Raw genomic sequence first — 17,298 nt, 5'->3', positions numbered from 1 at the left:
TAAGCATGTAACAAATATAGGAACAAAGTTTATAACTTACAACCGTTGTATTCGTTGTGCTACTGTTGTTTCTGTAATATGCATGTTTAGTTATGTAACAATATTGTATATGAATTTATTTCACTTAGTGGCATATTTTATGTGAAAAATATAATATGCTTTATATCTAGTCTTAATTCTTGCATACATTCTTTGCTCAAGCTTAATTGATTATTTGCATACATTAATTCTCGCAGATCATAATTGATGATTCGCATTGATGAACCAAGCTTGGAGTTTTAGGTTGCTACCTCATGTAATGGGATGCTGTAATGGGATGCTGATTTTGTTCTGATTTTAGGCATAATTGTATTTTAATTCGTGTAAGAAAGATGTACATAAGTTGTTTGGCTACACTGGCAGAACCTTGTTTTCTTTCTTCTAGTTGTGATGAAATGTACATAAGAAAGATGATGAAATGTACATAAGTTGTTTGGCTACACTGGCTACACTGACATTTTGCTACATTTTGCTGTTTTCTTCTAGTTGTGTCAAATATTGTGTACATTTATCATTTCAAACGTTACAAATTTTTATTATGAAGTTTGCTATCTTGCATAAATGTTATTCGAACCTATTGCTTGAATATTTTGGATGACTGTGAACAATGGTCCTTCATTCATGATTCTAGTGGTCCGATTCTAGTGAACAAACGACAGCAGATGATTTGATCAGGTGAATCATAATGAATCAGGAAAATCAGAGAAGCAGCAGAAACAAACGACAAGTTGTGGATCGGTCAACCGACCGATCCATAGCTCTCTGGACCGATCAGGACTCATCCTGATCGGTCTGGGAAGAGTCTGATCGGTCTATGGACCGATCAGACTATGGGTGGATCGGTCCACAGACCGATCCCCCTCTCGCTTTGAGTCCAGCGTCTTCTTTCTGATCGGTCTGTAGACCGATCAGATAACCCACAGAATACTTCTGTGTGGTTACTGATCGGTCCACAAACCGATCAGATAACCCACAGAAACTTTCTGTGTGGTTCCTAATCGGTCACTAGACCGATCAGATGACTAATGTATCACTGGATCGGTCTGCCGACCGATCCAGACAACTAGAGTATCACTGGATCGGTCAACAGACCGATCCAATGTCCTTGTGTTAGTTTTAGAGCCTCCCAGCCCTAAACCCTAATGTCTTCCTGGTCCAGAGAACGAGCTACCAAACCCTCTCTGACCTAGTCCGGAGAACGAACTGCCGAGCCCTCTCCGACTTCGTCTGGTCTAGAGAATGAGCTACCGAGCCCTCTCTGACCTAATCCGGAGAACGAGCTGTCGAGCCCTCTCCGACTTCGTCCGGTCCAGAGAACGAGCTACCGAGCCCTCTCTGACCTAGTCCGGAGAACGAGCTGCCGAGCCCTCTCCGACTTCGTCCGGTCCAGAGAACGAGCTACCGAGCCCTCTCTAGCCTAGTCCGGAGAACGAGCTGTCGAGCCCTCTCCGACTTCGTCGGTCCAGAGAACGAGCTACCGAGCCCTCTCTGACTTGCGTGCCAAGTATCCGTACTTGGACTTCTCCTCTCCTCATGATCAACCTTGATCATTAATCAGTCTGAGTTTAATTACTATCTGATACAAACTTAAATCAGTGTCAACATCAAAACAACAGCCAGGTCAGACTGTATCAACAAAGCCATCGGAAACATACTTTTCTCCATTCATGGTCACCTTGTTAAGCATACAAATATAACAAAATTTAGGCAAACAAACGATCAACCTGTCCAATGGATTCGATCTGTTGATGACCTTTCAGGCAGCAGTGCTCATGTGTTTGACATAGATGGAAGTGCCTACTTGCGCAAGTGGATGAAATCTACTAGTTGGTCGTCAAGCTTGTCCATCACCTTCTGGAAGAATTGCTTAGTTAAACATGCAATTGTGTTGGCTAAAAACATGGTTGTAGCTGAACTTAGTCTTGTAGAAAGAGCAGCTTTGACATGTAAAGAGAAGAGTCAAATAATGGAGAAGACTCGAGCAACAATTGATGCCGATATGATAGAAGGGATCCCAAGCAATATCGATCTTTTTGAGGTATTAGTTTCCGTCCAAAACCTATCAATAACTTGTGTTAGAGCTCATGTATTGCGATGCTGAGTTTTCTCATGCTCTATCATGTTCTGCCTTTGGATCCAGGAGCTTGTTCTTCCCTTGGTGGCCATTGGTAAAAATTTCAACAAACTTAGGCATTGGAATACTCTATTGTGACACATCTAAAGTTACATGACAATTTATATAATGGTCCTCCATTCATGGTCACCTTGTTTACTAGTTTAGCAGCAGAATAGTGGAGACAAAAGGGATTCATAACTTTACTTTGAAGTGTAAGTGTTTCTCTACAACCAGAATCAAATACATTCAAATACATTCATTCAATTAAATAAAAAAGTTTACTGTCAAATACATTCATCCAGCTAAATAAAAAAGTCTATCGTCAAGTACATTCATCCAACTAAATAAAGTCTATTAATTAATCACTGATATGAACAGAGTCCGATTTTTTTTGAATCTCTTCACACATCTTGGCGATCTTAGCTATATTACGACGATATTCATCAGCTAAATCTAGTTGACTTTTTATCAACTTCGCTAGTTCCTCTATTTGCTTCATTTTTTCACCACAATTTGAAGATGCAGTTGAAGTTGAACTCGAAGTTGAGCTTGAACATTTTTGGACAGTAGGGGCAATGAAAGCATGTTGTTTCTCCTTGTATGAAATAAAAGCTCGAAATGCTTCCTCTTTACTGAGATATGATCTATGCAATGCACCGCTATATTTGTTAACTTGAGTATGAGTTTCTTCCCAACTATCATAAACACCGGGGTTTCGTCCAACAAATACCACATATGTTTTTCCCTACATTACAATAAATAAACATTAAAACATAAATTCTAATCTTAAAATATAGATTGTGAAATTCAAATAGGAAGCTAAAATCAAATCAAAGGGTTTACCATTTGAGTATTGAAATCCAGCTACAACACCGACCTGTTTTATTCGATATAAAAGTTACAAAATTTTGAATCAAACAACATGCAAACTGATGTGTATTATAAAAGATAAAAAAAACAAGAAACAAATATAAAAAGGGCACACAATATGCAAACTTATCATAAAAGGTCAAACAACATGCAAACTTATCATTCTCTCAGCATAACATGTATTATCAAATATAATTTGCATCTAATTATATTTATTCAATCTCTATGATATCATAATCCAAAAATGAAAAAGAGTATTACATAAGTTCATCTCTTTCAGGTATCATAGTTCTTAGTGCCATAAACGTAAGTATTTTTACCCCAAATTGAATTCATTTATCGAACAGATCTTAATTGTAAAAGTGATCTGAGTATCAAGATTGTACCCATTTGGATAGGCATGAAACATCTTTGTCACAAATAGATAATAGAAACTTGAAACAGGAAGAAACTTTCTCAATTAAACATAAAAATTTAAAGAGGTAAGTGTGCGGAGAGTCAAACAGGAAGGTGATAGCCGATTCTGCTAAGGTTCGAGGAGAGGGAGGCGCCGGTGCCGCTTCTGCTAGGGTTCGCGGAGAGGGAGAGCTTGCAGCTGGAGACGGCTCGACGACCAGGAAGGAGGTGGCTCGCGAAGAGGAAGGTGGCGGAGAGGAAGGAGATGGCTCACAGAGAGGAGACGGCTTGCGGCAGGTTTCGAAGAGGGAGAGCTTGCGGCTAGAGACGGTTGAGCGGCGCCGCACTCTGTTAGGGTTCGCGGAGAGGAAGGTGGCTGGCAGAGAGGAGGTGGCTCGCGGCAGGGAGCGCGAGGGGGTTCTCTTCGGCGGCTAGGGTTCGCGTGTTGAGGTGTTTTGAGATGAGGAGAGGAGGGAGGCTTCGAGAGAGGAGGGGATTTGGAGAGGGAGGAGAGGCGCGACACGAGGAGAGGGAGGAAGGAGAAAAATCGCGGCGCCTCTTGTGCTAGGGTTAGCGTAGAGGAAGGAAGGAGAAACGCTCGGCCGCGATTTTTTGTTTTGTTTGAAGGCTTTGACATGCCTTATTCTCGCGATGACGTGGAACTTGCCATGTCAGAGCCTGATCGGTCCACAGACCGATCAGACTTCGAAGCCAACTCTGAGTTGGTTGATCGGTCTGGGGACCGATCAGGCTTCGAAGCCAACTGAGTTGGTTGATCGGTCTGGGGACCGATCAGCCTAGGGCCTGATCGGTCCACAGACTGATCAGGAGACTCCTGGACCGATCAGGCTGGAGCCTGATCGGTCCAGGCCGATAGAGCAGGAGAGCAGCGTTGATTTTTTTTTTGTTTTCTCGCTGACGTGACAAGTACCGCAACGAAACCATAGCAACCGCACCGCAGGCTAAAATTTCTCTATATATATATAGCAGTTATCTTTTCAATTAATCAAATATTTAAACTCTGTTTACTCAACAAGAGTGTGGGAAGAGAATGGAATCTAGTACATATGGTGTGATTTTTCTAGTTTAAAAAAAAGGTATATGCTTTAGTTTTTTAGAAATAAGGTATAAGTTTGTAAGTTAAAAAAAAAAAAGTTATATGTGTCAATTTTTATATATATGATGTAATAAAAAATTATATATTTTTTAAAATTTTACTTTCCATTCTAGCACGTAATTCATATGCCCTTAGATAATGGCGGATTTTGTAACCTAATGTACTTTAAAAAATAAAAAAAATAACTAAGGATTATGATATGATATTATTTCATACCATTTTTTAACTCATTTAGATTATAAAAAATAGCGAACTCATTTCGTTTATGGTATGATATTATTTCTTATTATTTTTGACTCATTTGGATTATGGCATGATATTATTTCTTATTATTTTTTATCAATCTCTCTTTCTTATTTTGTGATGGAGAATAATTTATTAAACCATAAATAAATATCAGCATGAAGTGAAAATTCCCACGTTAGTGGAAATTCCTAAAATAATATATCTCAAAGGTGACTCGGTCCTGAAAAAAAAAAATCTATTTTAAATGGTCTGATTTTAACCACATTTAAGATTGTCTTGAATGATAATATAATGTTGTCATCATAAGATATAGAATTTGATTTTTAGTAAATTTGAGTTAAATATTTTTTTATGGGTAGTTATTATTATAAAGAATAATAGTCGTTGAAAGTAAATATTTATTTTTTTACCATCTTTAGCTGCAAAAAGGTGGAATCGTCACCCTAGCGGTCCTCTGGGCCTGGCCCCAGGATTCCAGAGGGAGTAAATCACGGTTAATGCTGGGCAAAAGAGGTGACTGGGGGTCGCAGGAATTTTTGGCACAGTAGATCAGGATTTTAACCCCGTGTGTAACTGATGACTTTTGACCCCTGAATTTTAACGGTAAGAATCAGGCATCTCTCAAGCTGATCCAATCCGTAGGGGTTATTTTTTTACCATCTTGAATGATAATCTAGAGGCCTCGAATTATAGAGATTAAAATATTCATATTATATCGAGGTATCCATGAAATTTCTAATCACGGTTGGAGTGCTTCTTTATTTATCGGATAGGAAAATTCGGTGGAACCCGACCGAATTTATCATATTTTTAATTTTTTAATGATAATCTAGAGTGGCAAACAAAACGCGTTGGAACTTGGAAGGCCGCGATGAACAGACCGCTGGTTCCCCATACGCTGTTACGCACGATGATAAACGGCGCTGATCACGATGCAGCAACAAAGAATCCATAAAAAATCGCTGCCTCCGATCACCCAAAACTGAGAGAAGTCTGAGGAGAGAGGAGAGGCGGTCGGAGAAGACCATGTCTTACAACAAGGTGTTTAGGGTGGCGGCCGACGGAAGCGCCGACTTCCGCACGGTTCAGGAGGCCATTGATGCCGTGCCGCTCCCCAATCGGACGCGGACGGTGATCCAGGTGACGCCCGGCGTCTACCGGCAGCCCGTATACGTCCCGAAGACGAAGAATTTCATCACCATCGCCGGTTCCTGCCCCGAGAATACCGTCCTCAGTTGGGACAATACTGCAACCCGCATCAACCACCACCAGGTTCGCATCAACCCCGCGAAGATGTTTCCTATATGTTTCTCTCACGCGCCTATTCTCAATACAGCCGTCGCGAGTGATAGGGACGGGGACTTTTGGGTGCGGAAGCACGATTGTCGAAGGGGAGGACTTCATCGCGGAGAACATCACCTTTGAGAACTCTGCTCCGCAGGTGTGCCCAATTGGTTGCCTAAAACTTCCATGCTTATTCTGCCTGCACGCTGGAATGGTTCAATGTCATGGCCTGACACAGGTCTAGTTGTTTTGGGTGTACATGTAGGGTTCGGGACAGGCCGTGGCTATCCGGGTGACTGCTGATCGATGCGCTTTCTACAATTGCAGGTTCCTTGGATGGCAGGTGCTTTTGATTGGCTCACTCTTTCTTCTCTATCACTTGCTTTTTTTCTTGACATTCCGGTTTTTATTACCTAGTGCAAGAGTTAGGAAACTGTTGCTACAATATGTCGAGTGGCTTTCTTATCATTTCTACTCTATCTAATCAACATTGATATTAGTTAACATTTGTTTGTTGTCCCTATTCGCATAGCTATGATTTTTCTTCTTCTTCTTCAATTTTTTGTTAACACTAATAGGATATTTCATCTTAAACTTATATCCTTTCTTTTCATTCTCCTTCTTTCTTGTTGTGGTTGATTCTCATAAAAGAGAAAAGGATTCAGAGCTATCCAAACAAGAACTCAGTTGAACACGAAATGAGATACAAGAGTCAATGTATTGAGAGCTGCAAGGCAATTTTTTCCTTAGCACAGGGAGCCGAGCAGCAAGAAAAACAGGGACATTACTGCATGCCACGAGGCTGCAAAGCATGTAACCTTGCAGCCATTAGCGGTTTAGTTTTGTAAGAAATGTGTGTTAGATTTCATTGCTTACAATGTAACAAAGTGATCTATTATACTTCTCACTAAAAAAAAAAGTGATCTATTATGCAATTTTTTTGTTAGTAAAAAACAAAGAACATTGTAATTCTAGTACGTCCGTTGAAATAGTTGGCTTATGTAGAAGATTTTGGTCTGAGGCAAATTCATTAGGAGGTTAATTTTAAGAAGACATTGAAGAACAAAGAGGGAAGATGAATTTGTGTCTTGAGTTGGCAAGGGAGATTTTCCTTAGCTATCCACTTTTGTGGCTTCATTTGCTTGGATCCTTCAATCTCTGGTTGATTCCAATCAAAATCAGCCAATGAAAGCTGACAAATATACCAATTCGTTGTATAGTCTTCAAGAACATGCAGGCATCCATTGTCGTGGATTTAGCTCTGCAATTCCATCTCTTTGAGGTCGTGGAAGGCTTATATTCACACAATCTTCTCCCTATGTTCAAGTAACCAATCAGGAATCATATGTCCATATCCACCTCATACTGTCACTTGCAATAGGGAAGGACTAATGGGTTGTTAATAACTGATATAGTTTCTATTTCCTAAAAATCAATAACTGGTGTCATCAATTCTTCTCTTATTTAATATTTCTTTCTGTCATTTCCTCTTTCAGTATTCTAGATTTACTCATTTCGACAAACTGATATATTTATCTCGGGAAAGTTTTTTGTAGCTTACAATCATGATTGTGAAGTTAACAGTACTACAATTTTATAACTTTTAAATAACAACTGTTGTTTAAATTCTGCAGGATACCTTATACCTACATTATGGAAAGCAATATCTGAGAGATTGCTATATTGAAGGAAGTGTTGACTTCATTTTTGGTAATTCTACTGCTCTCCTAGAACATTGCCACATCCATTGCAAGTCACAGGGATTTATAACTGCTCAAAGTAGGAAATCTTCTCAAGAAACTACTGGTTATGTCTTCTTAAGGTACACAATTCTTTAGCAAACTTATTGGGATTAGAAAAAGTGAACAGATTTGTTTGCAACTTTAAGTTGAAAGAAATAGCTTCTGTTTATTCTCTATGTCAAGATAACTCTAGGATCTGGTTGAAATGATTTGCATGGACATAAAATAACCCATAACTCTGTATTGTCTTGCAAACACAGAATTGTCTATTACATATTGTTTTAGTTTTGCTCTTTCAAATGTAATGCTCATTGGGAATGTTATGTTTATGAAACGCCCCAAACTAAAATTCTATCTTAGAAAATCAGGAGAATGGTTTTATGAATGAGTTCTAGTTCAAATTGGATAACTATTCAACACCTTGAATTAAAAAACAAAACATTTGATGAAATGGTTGTGTAACTCTATTTGATTACTTAAACATCCTATGTTGGAGAATTATTAGAGATCATTTTAGGATTTGATGCAACTTATCAATTTCTTAAAAATTATTATCAATTTGAAGGGGAGCAACAACAAAGTTTTACTGTCATGTGAGCTAGAGGTCACGGGTTCGAGTCTCAGAAACAATCTCTTGCAAAGTAGGGTAGGGATGCGTACAATAGATCCTTATCTGGGACCCCACATTGGTGGGATATTCGTACACCGGGCTGCTCTTTTATTATCAATTTGACGTTTCTATGAAATTTGGCCTTTGTTGCATAGTTTTGCGAAACAAATGTTGTTGGCTAAGCTATGAACTAGCTAACTCTCTTCCCCTCTTTTAAATTTTAATTGTCTTCTTATATTTATTTTTTTATCTTTTAAAATGATCAATTATTTATGTTTTTTTGCACCCTCCAACCCTTAAGGCATGATTCCTACATGCAGACAACCTGGGAAAGAAACACTGACTGGGAAGGAACGAGCTGGGAATTCTTTTCTCCATTTCTTCCTGTTTTGCTTCCACACAAAATGTCCCTTAAATCCTGTAAAAAAATTACTTTTAATGAACTAATTTAATGAATTTATCTGCTTATGTTCATATTTAACGAACTAATTTGTTATTGATAGTGTGTCCTGAGCTTGACTGTAGGCTTAGTTAGTAGAGGTAGTGTCTCAATCTTTTTTGCCAAATGTGATCTAGAAGTACTAATCTCATTAAGTTGCACAATTAAATTGGCATTGACAATATCATATAGCGATAACCTATTTATTTAGTTAGATGAATAGGATGGGGAGAGGGAGATGGAAAGAAACAGGAAAGGAACCTCATGAAAATTTGTGCATTTGTTTTTCTTGTCGTTTGGCCTCTATGTTCCCTCTCCCCTCTTATTCAGCCACCCAGGTGAGATTGCCATTTGGTTTCAGCATCCAGTGCCATTTGGTTTCCGTTGGCTATATTAGTTTCAGCATCCAGTGCCATTTGGTTTCCGCTGGCTATATTAGTTTCAGCATCCAGTGCCATTTGTTTTGCTTGCTTAGATTTTGTTCCTTACATTTGATTCGTGCAGATGTGTTATTACGGGTAATGGTGGAACTTCATATGCGTTTCTTGGGCGTCCATGGGGACCCTTTGCGAGGGTTGTTTTTGCTTATACTTGGATGGACTGTTGCATTAGACCTTTCGGGTGGCATAACTGGGATAAACCTGAAAATGAACGAAGCGCTTGTTTCTACGAGTACAGGTATTTTTGCCAACCGTTACTTACCTAGTTAATTCACCCCTTTAGACAATGAACAGATTGGCACTCTGAATTCAATCAATCATAGTTCCTTGATTGATTTAGTCTGCATTGTTTCAGAAACGATTGTCTGATGAAGTTTTTGCTGCTTGTCAACAATCTGCACTCATCAATGAAATAAAAAGATTCACCTGTTTACTTTCTGAACTTATTTCAGATGCTCAGGACCTGGTTGCTGCATCACAAACCGAGTCGCATGGTCAAGAGAACTGCTTGATGATGAGGCAGAATCTTTTATCTCACACTATTTTGTCGATCCTGATCCAGATATGCCTTGGCTTGCACAGAAAATGGCTATTAGAATTCCATATTCCGTTTAGAATTCCGAGTTCATCCAGAATCTGAATGTTGTGCATGCCCCCTATAATGTTTAGCACCTCATAGGCTCGGTCCTTTTAAGAATGTACTTAAGAACAATAAATTTGAGATGTTTTATTCGTGCTCTCAGGACATAGTATAGACGGTGGGTGTATGACAACTCTGACGTAATGATTAGGGGTCGATATCCTGGGGTGATGGTTGACATGATTGATCCCACTGCTCAATGTCTATGTATCTGTATGAACTTCTCCTCATATCTATGGGGCCGATTCTAGGAAGGCCATTAAAATAACAGACCTATCTTTGAGATGTTTTATTCATTCTTTATGTTGGTATTAGTACTTAAAACCATATATGATATGACACTCTACATCTCCGTATGTATACATTTGTAGGATTTGCAAGTAATTTGAGTTTTTGAAGGTGTTCAAGTGCTACATTAATGATATACTTATATACTAGAATCCAAGCAATATAAAATTTTATAAGTACAATCATAATTTACTTAAACTATTAATTTAATATTTTTTATTATTTTAAGTTTATTGTAGCTATAATTAAACATCAAAAAAAAAAAAAAAAAAATTTGGTTCCGAAAGAGTACTTCTGCTCAAAATATAACTCTTGGTAAAAAAAAATTATTGATCACCTAGAAATGTCATTGAACATTTATAATGATGATTATATAAGAAAAAAAATCAAATGAATATCTATATAACATAACATTATATTTTAATTAAACTTTGTTGCTATATATATATATATTGATCCGGTTGTAAGAACAGGGAACCCCCGTCCGATGGGGTCAACGTCACGTGGAAGTCAAAGTGACAGGTGGTCGGCCGGAGAGGGGTGGGTTCGACCGGCCGGGCGGCCGGTTGGTGTCTAGTTGATTAAAGGCGTCTCGTCGAAAGTCAGGGTTCCGGCGCTCAGCGGACAAGATCGCAGGGCCGATCGGACTGCACACTCGGCCAAAGCCATCAGGTAGCATACTGCGAAGTCGCCACAAAGCACGTGATTGAGAATTGCCCTAAGTAAACCGCCGTATACATCCGGCCGGATGTCATGGAAGCTGGCCGGCCGGACGATCTCCAGGGAGTAAGGGCAAAAGGACAAGTGACATCTTTTTCTGACAGCGGGTATGTTCCACATGTAGACCATACTCCAAATCTTATGACAGGGGGTTCCACTGTCCCATCGAGGACATGCTTGGACTGTAGCAGTAGGGGTCAGGTAAGCTCACTGACAAGCCCTTACTAGGGTATGGGCCTCGGTATGTGTACACTCGCTTCTCCGCGGCCCTATATAAAGGCCCTCATCCTTCGCCGGAGGTACGCATTCTAATATTTGGAAAGCCACTTTTTCATTGTTTGCTTGCCTGACTTGAGCGTCGGAGGGTCGTCGCCGGGAGCCCCTTCCCGACCCGACTTTTGTGCAGGATGGCCGGAGATTCGTGCGACCAGACGGAGGCCTACGTCATCGACTAGGAGAGCGTCACGCGCCCAGCGTCCGTTGGTTCAGCGATTCGGACAGGATCAATTTGGCGTCGTCTGTAGGACGAGCCGGCGTCTATAAACCCGCCGAGCTCCGACGTTAAAAATCGAGAGACGAGCCGGCGTCTATAAACCCGCCGAGCAAAAGACCGTCGAGCTCCGACGTTAAAAATCGAGAGACGAGCCGACGTCTATAAACCCGCCGAGCGGAAGACCGTCGAGCTCCGACGTTAAAAATCGGACCGTCGAGCTCCGACGTTAAAAATCGAGAGTCGAGCCGACGTCTATAAACCCGCCGAGCAAAATACCGTCGAGCTCCGACGTTAAAAATCGAGAGACGAGCCGGCGTCTATAAACCCGCCGAGCGGAAGACCGTCGAGCTCCGACGTTAAAAATCGAGAGTCGAGCCGACGTCTATAAACCCGCCGAGCAAAATACCGTCGAGCTCCGACGTTAAAAATCGAGAGACGAGCCGGCGTCTATAAACCCGCCGAGCGGAAGACCGTCGAGCTCCGACGTTAAAAATCGAGAGACGAGCCAGCGTCTATAAACCCGCCGAGCGGAAGACCGTCGAGCTCCGACGTTAAATATCGAGAGACGAGCCGGCGCCTATAAATATTCCGAGCGGAATAGAGCCATAAAAAGGACGGCAAGTTGTAACGACCACCCTTCTTGCTACTACTACACTCTAAGAATGACCGTTACTTAACTACTAACTCTACTTAACCGGTATGATTAAAAATCACATGGAAACCCTACCGAAAAATTTCGACAGAATCTCCCCTGTACCGGTGACCATATTTAACAATACATGCAATATATACTCAGCCACAAGCGGCTGGAACACATATCAATCAACCACGCAGTTAAATAAGTACCAAACACACAAATATCTACTTACTAAACTAAACTCATCCTACATGCAATCTAAACAGAATAATCTCAAATGATATGAACTTAAAATACAACTCAAATGTTTATTAATTACTAAAATGCGGAAACTAAAATTAAAACTTCTTTCTTAGTCCCAAGGCTTCCATAGTCCTGGCATCACACATCCTTCTAACACCTCCTTGTCGCCTTCCTTTCTATATCTTTTCCTTTCCTGTATCTGCAGTAAGAGGAAGTGTAGTCTATAAGCAAAATTTGCTTAGTAAGCGCTATCTAACTCACAAAAATCACGAATGTGCATGTATACGAAAAGAACTAAAAACTATATGCTCTAAAAGAAATAAAGCATAAACATAACTGCTCATGTCAAACTAATAGCAAAGAAAAGCTAAGGAATCTACTCATGTAATCATGCTGCTCATCTAATAGGTAAACATGAAAACTACTCATCTACTAGATAAACATGGTAGAATAAAGAACTAAACTTACTGATTTTCAGAACTATATGAAACTTTATTTCATTTGTTCTAACTTAATCTTTAATACTTTATGTTTATGTAAAACTCGTTTTACTTATTCAAAAACTTATACTTATAATACTTCAAAATAATAATCAACTTTTTCTTGGGCCCGGCAACTGTACTTGCTATGCGCGCATCCCTAACTAGACCCGAGATAGCTGGTCCCGAATCTAGTAGGGTTTACTAGGTTATCTAAACCTGCCGCTGATAAAAGTAAAATACTTGTTATCTTTTAATACTTCTATATAATGCCTCGGCATTTTCTTAGTCACCTTGTGTGTCGAAATCCCTAAAGTCTTGACTTTGGGATCTACTTAAGGCCTTGGCCTTTTTCTTTCTCTTCTTTATCTTTCTTATATTTTTCTTAAACTCTTAAAGAGAATATAGGCATGCTACAACAGAATTAAATCAAAGGAAATAAGATCTGACTTCTTTAAACATGCTACCTTAGAAACAAATCAAAGGAAAGCAAATCTAACTTCTTCAAACATGCTACAACAGATTTAAAACAAAGGAAAACAATTCTGAAATCTTTAAGCATGCTAGAATAAAAGCTGTTCAGATTTGTTAAAATGCAAGGGAAAACCAGAACTAAGATACTACATGTATATAAGCATTTCTATTCATCGTAGTGACCACACATATAACATGGCTTAATTCTACAATGGTGATTTGTATAGATGGCTATGTGCAAGCATAGTTATCAATTCCTTTCTACAGCCAAGTATGTGCAAGATACCTTAACTATGCAGGTGTCAATTTATGGAAATCCTGCTACTAGATTATGTAGGCACAGGAACTTTACAAGAACAAAGTATCCAAACTAGAATCAAAATCATATGCCTAAACATTGAGCATCTAACACTAATTGATTTACTACTAATTTAAACCATGAACCACATAATTGTTATGATGAATGGATAACTGGACATAATCCATTAGCGTTGCAATTCCTTAAGCAAAATATAAGTTACTACCTTTAGATGCATCAACCACACAATTGCTAGGAAGCAAAATACGAATTGATACCTTCTTGCAATGTACTCACTATAATTTATGTGAGGTGACAAAACACATCAATTACTAAGCTCAAACAGGGAGCTATTTATAAGTATGCTCTATAATTGCTCAAATTTGATGGCATGATGGCTAAATTGATTTATCAATACCAAGCTCAACAAACCAGTAAATACTATCTTGACTCAAATCAGAATCTCCATGTTCTGCCCCAGAAATTCCCCTAACAAGAGCTAACATCTTAACATCACTTTCAAACCACCACTTCCAGATCATACAGAATTAACGCAACATTAAAGCTAAAGGAAATCACAATACTAGGCTTACAAAAGCTAACTACAGATTTAACAAGAGCTAACTACAGATTTATCATGAGCTAACTACAGATTTAACAAGAGCTAACTACAGATTTATCATGAGCTAACTACAGATTTAACACCACCTTAAAGCTAAATTATGGATCATACTGCTAAATCCTACTGAGGAGTCCAATTTCGGCATCAGAAACCAAACCAGCTACTACTTAATACCCTCCAAACCGAATCCGAACTACACTGGAAGCAAGGAAAACAAATCGAAGCTCGGAACTACTCCTACTGCAGGTGAGTAGCAACTTACCTTGGGTTCCTTGGACTTACAACCGAGAAGGAGGCTTCTAGGGCTTTCAGCAAGCTCGAAATCCCGACTCTTCTTCGTGCTCCCGACTCCTCCTCGTCGAGAAGAGCTTAAGGAGATGGAGGAACCCCTCGGAGAACCTTGGCCGACCGCCGGATCGAAGCCCTAGCTTCGGCTGCGATTTCGCCCAAGCAGGAGCCGACGCCGTCGCCGTCGCCGCGTGCGAGAGGAGAAATTTTGAGGGAAAAGAAAATAATTAATCCCTCTCTTAACTTATCCTTTTATAACCTAGGGTATTCTGTTATGGCTTAAGATTATTTCGCTCCTTACCTTTTCACGAAATACTCGCGGAAGAGTTGGTTGGCTGCCTTCTGCTTAAGGTGTGGCTCGCGGGTTCGAAACTCGGCTACAACCATTTTCTGCCCATTAATTCTTATTATTAACTTCTACTCATTAAATAAAATCCTCCCTTTATTTGATTAAGTAACAACTGCTAGCCCAGTTGGTTAGTTGAGTTTTGCTCGGGTCAGGGGTTGCCGGTTCGAGCCTTGACTTGGATATTTTTTTGTCACAACTTCTTTCTTTTGGTAAAAATACCAAACAACCTCCAAAAATTTCATAAAAATACTCTAAAAATCTCTAGAATTTTTCTATAGTATTTTTAAATATTTTTGAATTACTTTTGGGCTCAAAAGGAGGAAATTTGGGTCGTTACACAAGTAGCCCGAGGCACGCGATTTCGATATCGTTCGACCGTCTCTACGCTACGATTGGCCCAGTATCCAAAGGTACTTAGCATTTTGTAAACGATCTCTACTATCAAAGAGGAACAGGGTACATTTCGCCGAGCGGGGAGATCACGATGATTACTTTGTGAAAATCCCTTTGGGGGAGCACGAGAAGTAATAATGGGCGAGCGGATAAACACACATTTCGGTTATGTAAAAAGATAGCAAATATGATGGAAACATTGCATTAAGGTTAAAACTTTAGGCCGAGCGGCCTAATTACAAAAAGGTTCATATTCAGTCGAGTGGCCAAATTACAAAAACTACTCAATATAATCATAAAGGGTCTTGGGGATGTTATCCAAAAGCGCCATCTGATCGCCGACCTGAATAGTAGTGGACTCCAGGAGAAGGCCCTTAGACTTCAGATATGTCAGGGTGGCAGTCATAGCCAAGTCGAAGGCTGTGTACATCCGCTCGCAGATTTTCTCCGAGAATGCAGGCAAGCGGATGTAGCCCTGTCTTAGAGCAGCAACCCGACTCGGCTCGGCCTCTTGGTACTCTTTGAAGGCTAATTGAGTTGCAGCGAGGGATTCTTGCAAAGTGGTCAGCTCGTCCTTATGCTTGGTGGCGTCGGCCGAGCGGCTCATCTTCTCTTGGTCAAGCTGCTCCATCAACTCCTTGACCTTCAACTCCAGGCCTCGAGCCTCCACATTCTTCGTCTCCAAGTCGAAAATGGCCGTATTCTTCCGAGTGGTGGCTAGGGTAAATTTTTGCTCAAGCGACTTGACCTGCCGCTCAAGCTCGGCCAGATGATGAGCCTAGTCGGCTATTTTCTTCTGTTCGGCCGCCAGCATATCTTGTGCCTTCTTAAGCTCCTTCTGTAGCTCGGAGTAAGACGGGCCTTGAGAGCCGGACGGACCGCACGCCGCCTTCAGTTGCCTTAACTCCTCATCCACCATGGCTAAACGATTGGAGACTGCAATCTCCTCCACCCATCTCTGACAAAAGAAAATTAGAGTTATTAGTGGCCGATCGGAAACAATGTGTACAAAACTTCGAAGAAAGCGAACTTACCCCCATAGCCTCCTGCATGTGGCTATTGGCCAAGTTCCGGAGGGGAATCAGCGCGATGCGCGCCCGAGCATCGGCCCACATCTCAGCTAGGGGCCCTTTCAAGGTAATGGTGTGCTCGGGAGCGGTTGGCCGGTCGGCCTCTGACAGCAGTTCTTCAGTCGGGAGATGAAGAGTGACTCGTACGGTGCGACCATGATCGTGGGTCGTCCGACCGGCGGTCGGAAGGGGATCAGAAGCCGGCGCAGAAAATTGAGAATGAATGGTTGAGCGCTAGACTGAGTGACGAGCGGGCGGAAGGGTGCTAACCGGAGTAGCCTCAATTGGAACAACCGGCTCGTCCCATTCGGAAGGCGTCCGGTCGGACGAAATGGCTTCGACCTCTGGCGCCTTGCCCCGAGCCGTCGCAGTGACCCGCTCGGATGGTTGGACCGCGGAGGTAGCCGACCGCAGGGGAGTCTCCACTCGGCGTCTCTTTGGTAGAGGTTGCTCCTCCTCCCGAGCGGAACCTTCCTCGGGGACAGTTGGTTCCCCAGTGGGGGTGGCTCCGCTGGCCATGTTTTGTTGAGAAGCTGGAGCGGCCGACTCAGCCTGAGTCCCGCTTTCCCCTTCATGGGATCCGACCGGCTGGATACCCAGCATTTCCATTTCTTTGGCCGTCGAGGCTTCGAGCACCGCCGCCTTTCTCTTCAAAACGCCAGCCATTACCGAATCCATGACGATGTCCCCTGCAAAGGAAAGAAGAGAAATCAGTTAGCAATCAAAACAAAGGACCAAGTAAAATTCTTACCAAAGCCGCTCGGAAGGGGAGTCCGCATTGGACTCAGGCCGAAGATGTACATCACCCCTTCGTGAAGAAGCTTATTGGTGTCAAGCCGCAGACCGGCTAGCATATTTGCCGCATAGAGGTAGTCCGGTCGGGTCTTGAATTTCTTCAGCTCGGGAGTGGGGGGCAAGTTGACCTGCCACTTGGTCGGAAGTTGGCCTGATCGGGCATATGGATGTAGAAAAAATAATCCTTCCAATGTTTATTGGAAGTGGGTA

General features: G+C 41.2%; 1 protein-coding gene across 1 annotated transcript; it reads left to right on the top strand.

The window, feature by feature from the left end:
* The first annotated feature begins 5,651 nt into the window (after positions 1 to 5,651).
* LOC122045915 (pectinesterase 31-like) lies at positions 5,652 to 10,235 on the top strand. The gene is made up of 6 exons (XM_042606351.1): positions 5,652 to 6,056; positions 6,121 to 6,225; positions 6,334 to 6,411; positions 7,703 to 7,890; positions 9,364 to 9,537; positions 9,752 to 10,235. The coding sequence occupies exons 1-6, from the start codon at positions 5,811 to 5,813 to the stop codon at positions 9,912 to 9,914; spliced, it is 954 nt and encodes a 317-aa protein (XP_042462285.1). The 5' UTR covers positions 5,652 to 5,810; the 3' UTR covers positions 9,915 to 10,235.
* Positions 10,236 to 17,298: the final 7,063 nt, after the last annotated feature.

The sequence above is a fragment of the Zingiber officinale genome, chromosome 1B, assembly GCF_018446385.1.
Source record: "Zingiber officinale cultivar Zhangliang chromosome 1B, Zo_v1.1, whole genome shotgun sequence".
NCBI lineage: Eukaryota > Viridiplantae > Streptophyta > Magnoliopsida > Zingiberales > Zingiberaceae > Zingiber > Zingiber officinale.
Note: the sequence above shows the minus strand (reverse complement) of the source record. Positions and strands in the feature narration are given on the sequence as shown.